The 15,523-nt window shown below is 32.4% G+C and overlaps 1 protein-coding gene across 1 annotated transcript; it reads right to left on the reverse strand.

Annotated features, from left to right (window-relative positions):
* Positions 1-2,037: 2,037 nt before the first annotated feature.
* LOC134718696 (S-adenosylmethionine-dependent methyltransferase Rv2258c-like) lies at positions 2,038-15,314 on the reverse strand. Its single transcript, XM_063581360.1, has 5 exons — positions 15,223-15,314; positions 10,808-10,984; positions 6,847-7,034; positions 3,249-3,362; positions 2,038-2,730 (listed from the first exon to the last, which is right to left on the reverse strand). Exons 1-5 carry the CDS (start codon positions 15,255-15,257, stop codon positions 2,183-2,185), a joined length of 1,062 nt encoding a protein of 353 aa, XP_063437430.1. The 5' UTR covers positions 15,258-15,314; the 3' UTR covers positions 2,038-2,182.
* Positions 15,315-15,523: the final 209 nt, after the last annotated feature.

The raw sequence follows: 15,523 nt of genomic DNA on the forward strand, positions 1-15,523 counted from the left end.
TACACATTGCAAGGATCATTAGATAACTTATAGTTAGTGAGACAACCACACGACAAAACTAGAGGCTCCCAAGAGCCTGGGTCGCTCACCTGTTACTTGATTTACTGATGTCCGCCATCTTGGTTGGTAGGCGGGGTCATTAGGCACTTTTTTAATAGATCCCTAGTAATGATTGTGGTCAAGTTTGGTTAAATTTGGCCCATAGTTTTAGAAAAGAAGATTTTTGTACAAGTTACAAAAATGACGAAAAGGTGTTCAATATTGACTATAAAAGGCAATAACTCCTGAAGGGGTCCTCTGACAATTTTGGTCATGTTGACTTATTTGTTTACAGTTTATCTCTTTCTATAATGGTATTCACAATAATAACCAAAAACAGCAAAATTTAAAAAAAATTACCAATTTTAGGGCAGCAAACTAACAACAAGTAGTCCGATTCATCTGAAAATTTGTGAGGGGATAGATCTTATTCTGATGGGCATTTAAATCGTGAAAGATTAGCCTTATGTCTTAGTTTAAATTGATGATTGTGGCCAAGTTTAGTTAAGTTTGGCTCAGTAGTTTCAGAGAAGAATATTTTTGTACAAGTTTAAAAAAATGACGAAAAGATGTTAAAAATTGACTATAAAGGGAATCACACCTTAATGAGTTGACTGACAATTTTGTTCATGCTGCCTTATTTGTAGGTCTTACTTTGCTGAACATTATTGCAATTTACAGTTTATCTCTATCTATAATAGTATTCAAGATAATAACAAAAAGCTGCAAACTTTAATTAAAACTACAAATTCAGTGGCAGCAACCCAGCAAGAGGTGTCCGATTCGTTTGAAAATTTCAGGGCAGATAGATCTTGACCTGATCAACAATTTTACCCCACATCAGAGTTGCTCTAAATGCTTTGGTTTCAAAGAAATAAGGCAAAATATACATTTCAACTCTTTGTTCTATTTTTAGCCATGGCGGCCATCTTGGTTGGATGGCCAGGTCATCGGACACATTTTTGAAACTAAATATCCCAAGTATGATTGTGGCCAAGTTTGGTAAAATTTGGCCCTGTTCCTTCAGAGGATAAAATTTTTGTAAAAGTTTACGGACAACGGACGACGGACTCCAAGTGATGAGAAAAGCTCACTTGACCTTTCAGTTCGGGTGAGCTAAAAAGCAATTAACCATCATACTAAGGTCAAGGAAAATAGACGTATGTACGACGGAAATTACGTAACAAACATGTATAAAGTATGCATCTTTAGACAAATAGTTTACACCGACGCCGCCGTCAGTGTTTTGTGAATATTACCCTGCTTTGTACTATACCAACACGCTGAGCAGAATTTTTAACGTGCTTGTTAACACGATAAGAGTCCACAGGATTACTTGTCACCTTACCCGGACACATTATTTTGACTCGGAGCAGATTGATATTTGCTCTTGGTCCTTAATAGAATTGAGAATGGAAATGGGGAATGTGTCAAAGAGACAACAACCCGACCAAATAAAAAAAACAACAGCAGATGGTCACCAACAGGTCTTCAATGTAGCGAGAAATTCCCGCACCCGGAGGCGTCCTTCAGCTGGCCCCTAAACAAATATATACTAGTTCAGTGATAATGAACGCCATACTAATTCCAAATTGTACACAAGAAACTAAAATTAAAATAATACAAGACTAACAAAGGCCAGAGGCTCATGACTTGGGACAGGCGCAAAAATGCGGCGGGGTTAAACATGTTTGTACACATAGTATCGAATGATTTGGAAGCAAAAAATATTTTCGTTTAAATTGTTTCATAATTGTCATTTTTGTAGTACCATGTAGTATAGGTTTTGCCCATTGATGAAAGCCGTATGGTGACATATAGTTGTTAACTTCTACGTCATTTTGTCTCCGGTGGAGAGTTGTCTCATTGGCAAGGGTAAAACTCTAATTAAGTATCCGCAGACATAGCGTTGTTTACAATAAATTGTTATTTCTATTAGATGTTTTCGAAAATTACTTTTATATCTTAAAGTAAGACAAAATTATTAATAACCCTTAATACATTTTTATTAAAGAAGAAGGTTACATTCAATTCTATACAATATATGTGTCGAAAGTATATAATAAAAAGCCCGAAAACAACTCAGTCTGTACTTCCAGATAATGGAAATGTTAATATGTTGTTTTTATGTTTTACGGAATATCTATGCTTTTTGAAATTGTACAAGACCATTATGTTCGTCCCCTAAAATCTTCAAATCATTCGATTTAAGAAATTCCGCTCTATTTTCTGCACCCCATCCTACGCCATTACCAACTGCCGGTTCACGTGACATGCTACATGGGAGACACAGAAATGTACTAAAAACATACAGCATGGCAGCAGTTTGGTTGCCTTGGTTCATTTTGTGATCAGAATGGACACATGGATCTATCGCAGATACAATTCCATCATCCTTCAGAACCCTCTTGATGTCTGAAATACTGAAATTCGGATTTGGAAGGTCATGCAGTACATCAACCAAAGTTATCCAATCGAATTTCTTCGTCCAGGATTCATCCATGTGGTCGTTTTCAAGTAAAAGGAATTCGACATTTGGTATATTTTCTTTTGCCTTATTCTCCTTAGCCTTTTCAATGGAATTTCGATCGATATCTACGCCGTATACTTTGGCATTTGGTAAATATTTAGCTAACTTTATAGTTAAACTGCCTGGCCCACATCCAAAATCCAAAACATTGGTTATTGTATCTGTGTAAAGAAGAGCAACACTCATAAAGTAACCATTTTCGTTGAAAAGAAAATATTTCAATTTGATGAAACAAATTTACATTTACATGACACATTTCATTTTATAACTACAAAAAAGAAGATGTGGTATGATTGCTAATGAGACCACTATCCACAAAAGACTGAAATGACACAAACATTAACAATTATAGGTCACCGTACGGCCTTCAACAATGTTTATGTTTAGCGTAGGAAACATGTTACTATGATCCCGTGTATTTGTTTTGTAACCATTGAATCACGTGACTTGTTCTGACATACATAAACACAGTAAGTTAGTATTTGGTAACCCAAATTAGGCTAGAAAAAAACAAAATCTTTATGTTTTATTAATGACTTAGTGTTATTCGACAATTTTTTTTCGAATAGTCCAGTCTAATACTTGTGTTTTGATATATGAGTTGTGTTAATATTAAACGTCGTACCGGCAAATTTTCAAAGCAAGTAGTTGTAAAAAATATAATAGTATAATTTAATACCTGGTTCCTTGTATCCGACAGGGAATAAGTTTTCTGTAATCCATTTACTGTCACATGATTGATTATCATCGTCCAACCACATCAACGTATCAAACTGGTTACTGTAATTATATCCTGAAATAATTCCATCAATTGTTTTTAAGGCCAAGGCCTAGATAATAGATAAAACCGCTTGATATGTACAGCTTACTAAACATTACTGCATTCATTGATAGCGAAACATATGGATAAGTTAACTAGCGATTAAAATGGAACAGCAAGCTGGTGGCTTAAACAAAGCAATAAATAAACGCTACTTAAACAACACGTATGCTTAAGATCAGGTGTGAACCACGAAACTAACAACCAATGAGCTAACCACCAACACGTTTCAGCTAGCTAGCAACCAGTAAGCTAGTAACCAATAAACGTTCAGTAAGCCAATGGTTATAACAGCGCAGTTTGCTTACAATCAGTAAGCTAATAGATTATTATACGTATCAGATAGCTAGCAATCAGTAAGCTAATAGATTATTATACGTATCAGATAGCTAAAAATCAGTTACACTGTATTTAAAAGAATGTATATGTTATATAATTAACAGTTTAATAATTTAGTATACTTAACTGAACTTTTCCCTGGAAATTCAGTAACTTATAACAGGGATACTCGGGCTAACGCTGTAACCCGAGTAAATTGTTAAAACTGCAAATATGTAATAAACAAACTCATCATAGATACCAGGACTAAATTTAGTATATACGCCAGACACGCGTTTCGTCTACAAAAGACTCATCAGTGACGCTCGAAACCAAAAAAAGTTAAAAAGGCTAAATAAAGTACAAAGTTGAAGACCATTTGGGACCAAAATTCCTAAATGTTTTGCCAAATATTGCTAAGGTAGACTATGTCTGAGGTAGAAAAGCCTTAGTTTTTAAAAACATTAAAAATTTTGTAAACAGTGAATTAATAAATATAACCATATCAATGATAATTCATGTCAGCACAAAAAGTGCTGGCTGCTGAGCTTGTGATACCCTTGGGGAAATAAATCTCCACCAGCAGTGGCATCGACCCAGTGGTTGTAAACAAACTCATCATAGATACCAGGACTAAATTTAGTATATACGACAGACGCGCGTTTCGTCTGCAAAAAAGACTCATCAGTGACGCTCGAATAAAAAATATTTACTTGGAAAAAAAAGTCAGTTAGATAATGACCATCAAGGATCAGTGAGCTTGTATCAAAAATGGATGCTAATGGTCTATATGCTTGTTAGGGTCAGGAGCTATCAATCAATATGCTGATGGTCAAAAGGAATCAATAAGTAAGCAAGTGACCAATTAGAATTAGTTCGATAGCAAAAAAAAGGTAGTGCTCACTTAGTTAGATAGCAATCAGTAAGCTAATACTAGTATATATTGTCAATACGTTTTAGTTAGCTAACAATAAATAAGATAATGACCATCGATGATCAGTAAGATAGTAGCCACTACGAATAAGTTAGCTAGCGGACAGTAAGCTAGTGACAACAAACGAATCCGTTAACTAACAATCAGTACTAAAATGACCATTTAGTAACAGTAAGCTAGGGATCATTACGCGTTGACATATAAGGGTATGAAACCTTACACGCAGGCAGTAAGTTACTTATAGGGATAACGATTAGTAAGGATCAGGAAGCTATCTATCAATAAAGGGTCAGTATGCTAACGTATATTAAGGATCAGTAACACAACGACGAGAAAGGATCAATATGTTAACGAATATTAGGGATAAGTAAGCCTAAGGTTTGTTACGAATCAGTAAGCTAACGATTATTGTATGGATCAGTTAGCTTACGGTCTGTTAAGGATAAGTCTGTTAATGACTATTAGGAATCAGTATTCTAACGACTAACGACTATAAAGGGTATATAAGCTTACACTTTACTAAGGATTTGTACGCTAACGACTTTTGGGGATCAGTAAGCTTATGGTCTGCAAAGAGTCTTATGTAGACGAAACGCGCCTCTGGCGTATTTAATTATAATCCAGGTACCTTTGATAACTATTTAAACCATTGGGCCGAGGCCACTGCTAGAGGACGTTTCATCCTCGAGTGTATCACCGACCCAGTAGTAAGCACTTCGGTGTTGACATGAATATCACATGTATGGTAATTTTTTTACAAAACTGAATTTTTCGAAATATTAAGGATTTTCTTATCCCATGCATAGAATACCTTCGCCGTATTTGGCACCCCTTTGTATCTTTTTCGCTATATAACTATCTTAATCTGAGAGTCACTGAGGAGTCTTATGTAGACGAAACGCGAGTCTGGCGTATTAAAATACGTATGATAAGTAATCACAATATGTGTATCAACTAATAAGGATCAAGATAAGTAAACGTAAGATAAGTAAACGTACGATCAGTAAGTGATCGACCAATTAGGATCATTAAACTAGCGATCTGAACACTACATTGAGCTGCCAATAAGAAAACTGACATATGATTGATAAGGCAGAACGTTTAACAATTATTATAAGTATAGAAATACACATTTTCTTAATCGCCTAGGATAAAAGATGTGTGTTTAAGATGCTATATGTATTAGCAGCTTATAAATATTGGTTAATTTTATTCTTATTTTTCTTTTATTCCAGAAATTGTTCTATTGAGTTTTAGATCAATAGACATAGAGTAGGATTATGACCATATACAAGTATTAAGTAGAGAAAATAAACAAAACCATGTTTGGTGTACGTCAATAACAGAGTATTCCAAAAAGGAACAAAGTTTAAAGGTTGTATGTCTGTAAATATTGACAATGCAATTTCCCATAGGATCTCCTTTTACGGCTAAAACTGTACCACTTTTACTATGAAGTTTTGAAAAAAATCTTATCCTAGAATTGATTTTTTTTTTCAAAACCATGTTTGGTGTACGTCAATAACAGAGTATTCCAAAAAGTAACAAAGTTTAAAGGTTGTATGTCTGTAAATATTGACAATGCAATTTCCCATAGGATCTCCTTTTACGGCTAAAACTGTACCACTTTTACTATGAAGTTTTGAAAAAAATCTTATCCTAGAATTGATTTTTTTTTTCAAAACCATGTTTGGTATACGTCAATAACCGAGTATTCTAAAAAGGAACAAAGTTTAAAGGTTGTATGTCTGTAAATATTGACAATGCAATTTCCCATAGGATCTCCTTTTACGGCTAAAACTGTACCACTTTTACTATGAAGTTTTGAAAAAAATCTTATCCTAGAATTGATTTTTTTTTCAAAGGGTCAAAATATAGGGCTGTGCGGCAGATTTTGAACGTTTATATGCCCTGAGCTACTTAAGTTTAAACTAACACAAAATGTCTTAACAACCCCTACCTCGAATGAAAGGCTACAACAGATTTTAATGTAAACAATATGCACATGTAAATGTACTGGTAACTTTCTAAAGCTATGTATATGAGAGATGGAACACAGAGAGCGTAACCATGATAACTGGGAACCGGTATGTCAACAAAATTAATTTTCTATGAATATTCAAGATCTCCCCAAAAGAGGATTGTTTTGAGGAACAACTGTAATTACAGGGTGCAACCTAAAAAGGTAATTGATATATAGCTTACCCTTTGGTCCGTCCTCTTTGAAACATTCTAATACTGAGGAGGTATTCGCAGCTAATTGCGGTAAAGCACTGACGAGTTTACTAGATTCTGTATGAGGTTTGCACGCTTCCGGTATAAAGTATTTATCATTGGATGAGATACTAACGAAACCAGCAGCTGACATACATCCTAACCATTCTCTGACATATCTAAGGGAAAAAAGAGAAACAAATCCATTTGAAATACTGTCTTTTTCTTGAACTTCTGTTCCACAAGCGCCACTGACAGTGAAAATATATCTATAGATATACGAAGATATGATATGAGTGCCAATGCGACTACTTCCAATCCAAGACACAATTATTAAAAAGTAAATCATTTAAAATATAAGTACGACCATCAACACGGTGCCTTGGCTCACACCTACAACAAGCTCTAAAAGGCCCCAAAATGACTTGTGTAAAACCAATCGAACAGAAAAACCATCGGTCTAATGTAAATGAAAAACGAATATATATTTAAGCAAACTGTAATGCCCGTTTTACATTATAGAGGGCCCTCGAAGGCTAAGTGGTCTGAGTAGTTCATTTATTGTAACATTAGCTGTCTAAAACGAAGTTGCGTGTTTAAGGGCATACGATACACTTGATCCCGTATTTACAGTTTGATGAAAATTTCCATATAGGCTATTTTTTGCCTTATTAAATAAAAAATGTAATAAAAAACATACCTTCAGCATGTTCATGTGCTACTTTTTGAGTTTAATGAGGTCGAAATTTTGTATATTTGCTCACAATTTTGATTTGTGGCCGTATTTTTCCTTTCGAAAGAAAGACATAACTTTTTTTCTTTTGAAAGATAAACACAACTTGTTTTTTGTTAAAACAAATTGTAATTTCTGTATTTTATAAGTATCCTAAAACTTTATGTATTTTTTATTCAGAAATGGTCATGAATAAAATTTCGTCTACATAATCTAGCTGCAAAATGAAAAAAAATGTCGTTTTACAAAATAGGGGTTCATGCACTCGTTTTCCAATTTAATCAGTTTGAATGATAAAAACCCGTCGATATGTCACAGTTTGACGTCGCGAAACTAATACTTGACGTTAGCAACGTCATAACCTTCCCTGTAACTGTATCGTATGCGCTTAAACCACACACGCGGCAGGTACGTTCGACTCCAATCTTTATTGAATATAATCAACAAAGGACGGTGGTTCTCTCCAGGCACGCCGATCTTTAATGACTAGAATTGCCAGTTTTCTTGAAAAAGGACGGTGGTTCTCTCCTCGCCCACCGATCTTTATTCACTAGAATTCCATTTTTCTTGCCAAAGGACGGCGGTTCTCTCCGGGTACGCCGATCTTTATTGACTAGAATTGCCACTTTTTTGACAAAGGACGGTGTTTCTCTGCGGGCACGCGGATCCTTTATGACTAGAATTTCCAGTTTTCTTGTTGAGAGCCGTTTGTTTTTCTCCGGGCACTCCCGATCTTCATCCATCAATAAAAAAATCGATTTTTCGATAAAGCATAAAGTGACGAAAGTGGCGTTAAGCACCAAATAATCAATCAATCAATCAAATCTTTTACAAACTGTCTTTCATATGAAACAGTAAATGAATGTGGAATGTTCTCTTTGGTATGAAGTCATATACTATTTCATTGAATAATATAGGAGCTAAATTCGCACATAATCTCCTTAATTCATTAGTTAAATCAATAGCCTTATATAATTAGTTATTAAGCCTTATATAATTCAGATTTATGTTTGGATACCTATATAAAATATTTTAGAGCCAAAAACGAGCAAATTATTTAAAAAAACAGTTGACCCTTTTTATTTCATTGATAAAACACCTTTTAAAAGTTACACCTAAAAATTTGTAAAGATACATTGGGTTTTCAAACTACATTAAATTATTTCATTTTTTAATGAATAAAAATACATGTATACACTTCACACTTGCAACGATATTTAAAAATTTCATTATGCTCAACCAAAGGTAACACATTCAGGTAAATAAACTTTGGTCCTTTTCAAAACAGTCTCTTAAAGTGCGGACATGAGGACTCTTGAAATTGTACATTCATTTGGAAGATAAAGCAAAAATCAAAAAGTTCTTATTGCTTGACTCTTGAAATATTTATTTTCATTATGTATGTAAATGATCTTGTTGATATTGTTTGTTTTCATTTTCTTATGTTGTGTCGCATGCTATAAATGTGGAACAAAATAAAGATTTGAATTGAATTGATATAACGTATAAAACAATAGCTGAGTTTACCCTTGATATCAATGAAATACTTGCCATGCACTGAAAGTTAAGTTAACACCTAACAAACGAAGAGTTTCCATGTCCCCCGCGCTACAGATAATCTATAGAAGTCACAAGGATAATAACTAAAAAAAAAAATTTTTCTTTAAAACATTTTGTAAATATTTTTAGGAAAATGAAAGCTGCGATCGCCGTTATCATTTAATTGTCCAAGGGGCATTACTTGTTCAAAATAGTTAATCAGCACTGATTTTCGAAAGAGTCCAAGACATTGCTGATTTAAACCTTTGATATAAGTTTCATTAAGATGTGGCAAGAATTGTACCTTTGAATGCGACAACAACGCAATTTACCATATAATGAATAGGCCTAAGGAACATAACTATTGAAAAAAATAAAAGATCGGTCTGGTTATTTTTTTTATTTTGTCTGAGACATTGCCGACATAAACCTAAGATATCAGTTTCATAAAATTCTGGTGAAATTGTTCACATTACAGCGCTGACAATGCAATTTTCCAAATAATCAATATTTTCAAGGGGCTTCACTCTTTTAAAAAAACATTTATCGGCACACATTTTCGACCTCGTCAAAAACATTTAAGATATAAACCTATAATATGAATTTTAAAAACATCTGGCAATAATTGTACACATTAGAGCGCTAATCAGGCAATTTTCCATACAATTAATATTTCAAAGGGACATAATTAAAAAAAAATAATTGATCGTCACTAATTTTTAAATTTGTCTAATTAGTTTATTTATTAGTTAATTTATTTGAGACATTGCTGATATAAACCTATGATATAAGTTTCATAAAAGTTTGTTAAGAATTGTACACATGAGTACGCTAACGACGCAAATTTCAATAAAATATTAATGTTTCTAAGGAGTATAACTTATTTTAAAATCATTGATCGGAACCGTTTTTCGAACTCGTCCAAGACATTGCTTATATAACCCTATGATATAAGTTTGATAATTTTCTGCCAAGAAATGTTCACATTAGAGCGCTAGCAACGCAATTTTTCATATAATCATTTCTATGTTCCCCGTAACGCGTTCGTTTGGGACAACAAAGATATTCAGTTATACATGTTTCATTATTTTCCTGTTTGTAAATAATTTATTACCGGACTGCTCGGTACTTTACTACACATTTTGACAGGTATACATTTTAACATTCCAAACGTGTTTACATTTGGAACAAGTGTTGAAACCACAAGTATGTTAAACCATTAAAAAAATAATCAGCTTCATACATGTAACTCTGATTAGGCAAATGTGTGGTTCGTTTAATGTTAAGTTATTCTTGTAAGATACAAGCGTATGAGAACATGTATTCGTTGGTATCATAATTCATACTGACAAATACATCGTAATAAATCTTTAGTAATCACATATAATTATGTAATATTTGTGTTAGCGTAAATACCTTTCAAAATGTATGCATATATGTTTGAATGAAATAAGTTAAAACTTTATAAATTACATTCATTAGAAACACTCAACACATACATTTGAATACCAGGGATGTTCAAACACATAGAAACTCTAGAGATCAAAATTGACCCGAAAAGAATAACCGTATTCAGCTATGTCAACTCTACCAGAGATGTAATGGGACTGTTTTTAAGTTCTTGAGACAAGACTTATTATTGGTAAATTAAAATCTACAAAATATCATGTATTTTCCTACCTTTCTTTCAATTTGCATGATGCAGCGAGCTCTGTTGGTGAAACTGGGGAAGTAAATTCATTCAGCGAACCAAAGAGCCCTAGTTTATGACCTATTGCTATTTCTAAAGCAATAAAACCATTCGTCACAGTTGAAGAAAATCTTTCTGCATATTCCTCAGGTTCCAATATTGGACTTCTATGTAAAAAACAGACAGCATTGAGAGAAAAAACGGAATTTGAACCAGTTCGAATAATAATAGTATAACGACTTTATGATTTTTTAATTTTTACGGACACCGTTATGAGTTGGTTGTTCGCGAATAAGTTCCAACAGTCGTAACCACAACCCTGTCCACTTTTTCTCGAATGTGACATCACCGAACGAAACTTATGTCCGTTTGATTTGTACTTACAGAAGAAATACAAATGCTGATGAATATCTTCACGTATCTTTTTAGTTTTGTGTCTATGTCTTCACTTTAAGTAAGTTAATGCATATATTGTCTGGTCACTTCAGAACACTTAAGTTTGATTTATGACGTAAGGTTCAATATACTTGAATTGCTGCATGTTCTTAATAATTTATTTAGCTTGTTATCTAATGCATATGCCTTTTTTTCAGTACATGATAAATTTTGCCAACGCCAATATTTGTGTGTTCAATTAAATACAATGTACAAGGTTATAAAACGCATATAATGGAACAGAGAGAATATTTTAGTGTCCTATAGCGAATAAATATCGACGTCGAAATAACCTGATATATGTTATATTTTTTTTATTATTGTTACTCGGTTATTATAGTGGCATTACCTGTCAAATTCGTGTTCACCGATATCACTCAAATTCTAACATTTCATTTATAACATAGTAATAAAATTAACGGTACCAATTTTCTTGCACCAGATGCGCATTTCGACAATACATGTCTCTTCAGTGATGTTCATGGCCAAAATATTTGAAATCCAAAGCTTATATAAAAGATGAAGAGCTATAATCCAAAAGGTCCAGAAAGTATAGCCAAATCCATGAAAAGAATCAGAGCTTTGCATGAGGGAGATACATTCCTTAATCTATAAAAAAATTCTAATATTTTGTAACAGCTAATTGCAATAACACAAAAAAAATCCGAATTTTTATAGTAAACATACATCCAAATAATAAATAGTTTAAATTTTGTAAACAATTTACGATGCACGGACTCGATAATATGTAACATCATTTCGTGTCTTTCTAGTCATTAGAATGTGACTTAGCCATTTTTTACAAAATTGAAACAAACTGGCTGCTAAAAGCGAATTATCATTTCACGATTTCACTTTTATAAATGATTGACACAAAAAAATCTTATTTTATTATTTTTTTATACCTTGTAGCTAATGCCCCTTTATAAACGGACATTATAAATGGATTGTTAACTAAAAATTCTAAGGAGTTAATTAACTTTATTTATTTAACAAAGATAACTCTCTTTGATTTTATATAGCAAATAGCAATTAAACCCGTGTCATAGGGAAAACATTTTTCGATATTTTCTTTTCTGATATATTTTTTAACTACACTATGCAGTTATATTGTATATGTTAGTGAAAATAAGGCATTAAGCTTAACTCATATGCAATAAGCTAACGCCATTGCAGTAGGTCAATTGCCTAAATGATGTTCCACCTAATTTTTAAGTCTTAGGATATTAGCGTATGGTAGCACAATACAAAGATTTTTTTTCTTCCAATCACTAACCTTTGAAATGCTGTAACTTTCTTATAAATGCAAAGGAAATAATAAAAGAGAAATATATAGGTAGATAAAAGATTAATCTTTTAAATGAATTCAATATTTTTATTATGCAATTACTATGCAATCAATTATTGTGTAATTAGTGGCAACATCTGGGTAAGTTCACTTGATTGAATTTAGCTCTGTCATCTCTTTAACTATAAAGAAAATTTTAACGAAATCTTAATCAACACATCATGGGGTTCAAAAGGGTGTCTCATATTGTCTCTATGGTATTCCATTCTCTCATAAATCTGTGATAAGTGTAAACATTATAACCACATAAAAGAAGATAATGTTTAATTAGGTGTACAATATGTTGTATACATTCTATCTGAAATCTGAGACATCCTTTTGTAGATAACGGCCACAGGAACATCATAATAAAATCAACCCTCTAGGGATAGCTATGCAGAAGCTAATTTTTTGGGGAACAATATTTTAGACACAGTTAACATTATAATTGGTGACATATGTGTTGCATCATACTAACATTACATTAATATGAAAGAGTAATCTGTTAGCTATCTAAAACTACAAATTTTATCAATTTTCAAGCATTATTAAGAAAGTTACAGCATTTTAAAACTTGGGAGTTGGAGTTATAAAATCTTTGTATTGTGCTACCTTAAATCCGGGAAAATGTGTCTAGGCATTAACCTAGATGCCTAAAATGTAAATGCAAGTAAATACAAAGACATGTATTCCAAGTTTAAAAAAACATTTGATACATCATAACATGATAATAACTAAAGTTTAAAATGGCAACTACCTAAAAGAAACTCACAAGTTCTGGCCACTTAACTTTTAACTCGAATATAACCAAAAGTATAAAATCACAACCATTGTCACTCTGCACTTTATAGGGCGCGCCAAAAGTTTTTAAAACATCAATTTGATCGAAAGTCAACTCTCAAACACATTTGGACTCGAAAGCTATATGTTACAAACTTTTGTTAGTTGGTTTTCTCGAATTTATTTTAAATAATGTTCAGATAGAATCATCAATCAACCTCCGTTCATTAGAAACACTCACTTATTTTAAACATATTTTTGAAATTCCACAAAGAAATACTTTTTAAGTTGATTATGAGAAGAATATGAAAAAAATCATAAATTTTAAGATATTTTAAATTAATGTAGTTTAATACTTTTGAATAAACAATAAACGATACTTTACATCAAGATTATTTTACCAAATTGTACATTCATTTGGAAGATAAAGCAAAAATCAAAAAGTTCTTATTGCTTGAAATGATTCTTGGCAAAAGATTGAATAATCAACATCTTATTTAAAAAAACAAAGCTTAATGCTTGAAAATTTCAGGCAAATAACTTAATGTATTGACGTTAGCTTATTGCCTAGGATTTTAGCGTAATGCCTAATTTTACCTGTTTACGCTAATATATATCTTTCATTAAAGCAATAGGTGTGTGAATTTTAGCAGATCGTTTGTTAACAAATATAGTCTACATACATGTATTCTTAAACTTGGCCATACATGTATGAGGTATTTGTAAATATTTGTATCAGAGAACGAATGGAGTTTACAGAATAGAGAATATTTGGTGAATAGTATAGGATAAAGAAGAATACAAAATAATTGGCTAGTAGTGCAAACAAAATAACCCACGAAAGAAGAACAATAGAGAATAAACGAATATTTTAACATATGAAAGTATAGGAAATATTGGTCAGATTAAATAACGAACAGAAGAAGCCAATACAGACCCCCTTTCCAGAACCTCATGTATGATTTAATATATCTGAAATGTCATTTTAATTTCTTATCTCTGATCTACAAAAAATCATTCGATATGAGCTATACGTGTAAACAGTTAAGTTATATAATCTCGATAAATTTACGTTCTGACGAATCTCATGTTATGTAATGTTATCGTAATATTATAAATGAGCATTTGTGATATAATCACTACTACACACCATCGATCGAACAAAAATTATGTCATGAATAATGTGTGAATAGAGACGTTTTAATCGTCGCTAAGTCATATTCCTCTGAAACCTCGCCGACTTTTGTTTTTATTTGAAAGGCAATGCGCGTTAAATATTTGAGATAAAGCATATAAAACCAAACACGAAAAACCTTTTTCGCACGTTTTCTATATTCCCAATTGAAACGTTTAAAATGAACGAAATGTACTGCCATTTATTAAAATACAAAAAGGAGATATTGAATGATTGCGAATGGGACAACTATCCAACAAAGACCGAATGACAAATATGTTAAAAACAACAGGTCGCGGTACGACCTATAAAATAGTGAGAAAAACACAGTGAGCAAAACTCATATCGTAAAGTCAGCATAAAAGTTACCCGGATGATGATGTGTGTAATCCTTGTTTGATAAAAGAACATTTCATGAGAATTTGCATTTTTTTTTCAATGATGAAAGTATTCAAAACTGACTTAAATACTTAAATCTTCATCATTTTAAATAAAAGAATAAAAAAAGTTATATAAGACCCAAAAAAAAAACGGTTACAATTATTTTGCTAACCGTACGGTCCTGATACATGAAAACTGATATTATATTCATTATATTAGGAAGTGCATGTAGAATCTGAAAGTTCTTCACTCAGAAAAAATGTTAAAGAAATTTTAACACTAAATGAACATATAAGCAGAATACTTACCTGTAACTTGAAATTTTTGTTCTTGATGATAACATCTTCAATAAGAATTGCCAACGACAAAATGGTGGTTTTTTATAACCTAGACTGGCTGGTGTATATTGCACATAAGGCAATGGGGCACTGTGAGGGAGATGAAACATTTAACGAAACAAATGTGTTTCTATTCATACAGAAAAAACAATCGGTGATGTTAACATTATGACATTATAAAAGTTATTAACATTAGAGGGGTGTGAAAGCATATATAGAGCAGGATTATTTTTTTTTTATTTTGTAGTCTAGGACTAACCATCTATTATGG

Source organism: Mytilus trossulus, chromosome 5 (assembly GCF_036588685.1).
Source record: "Mytilus trossulus isolate FHL-02 chromosome 5, PNRI_Mtr1.1.1.hap1, whole genome shotgun sequence".
Lineage (NCBI taxonomy): Eukaryota > Metazoa > Mollusca > Bivalvia > Mytilida > Mytilidae > Mytilus > Mytilus trossulus.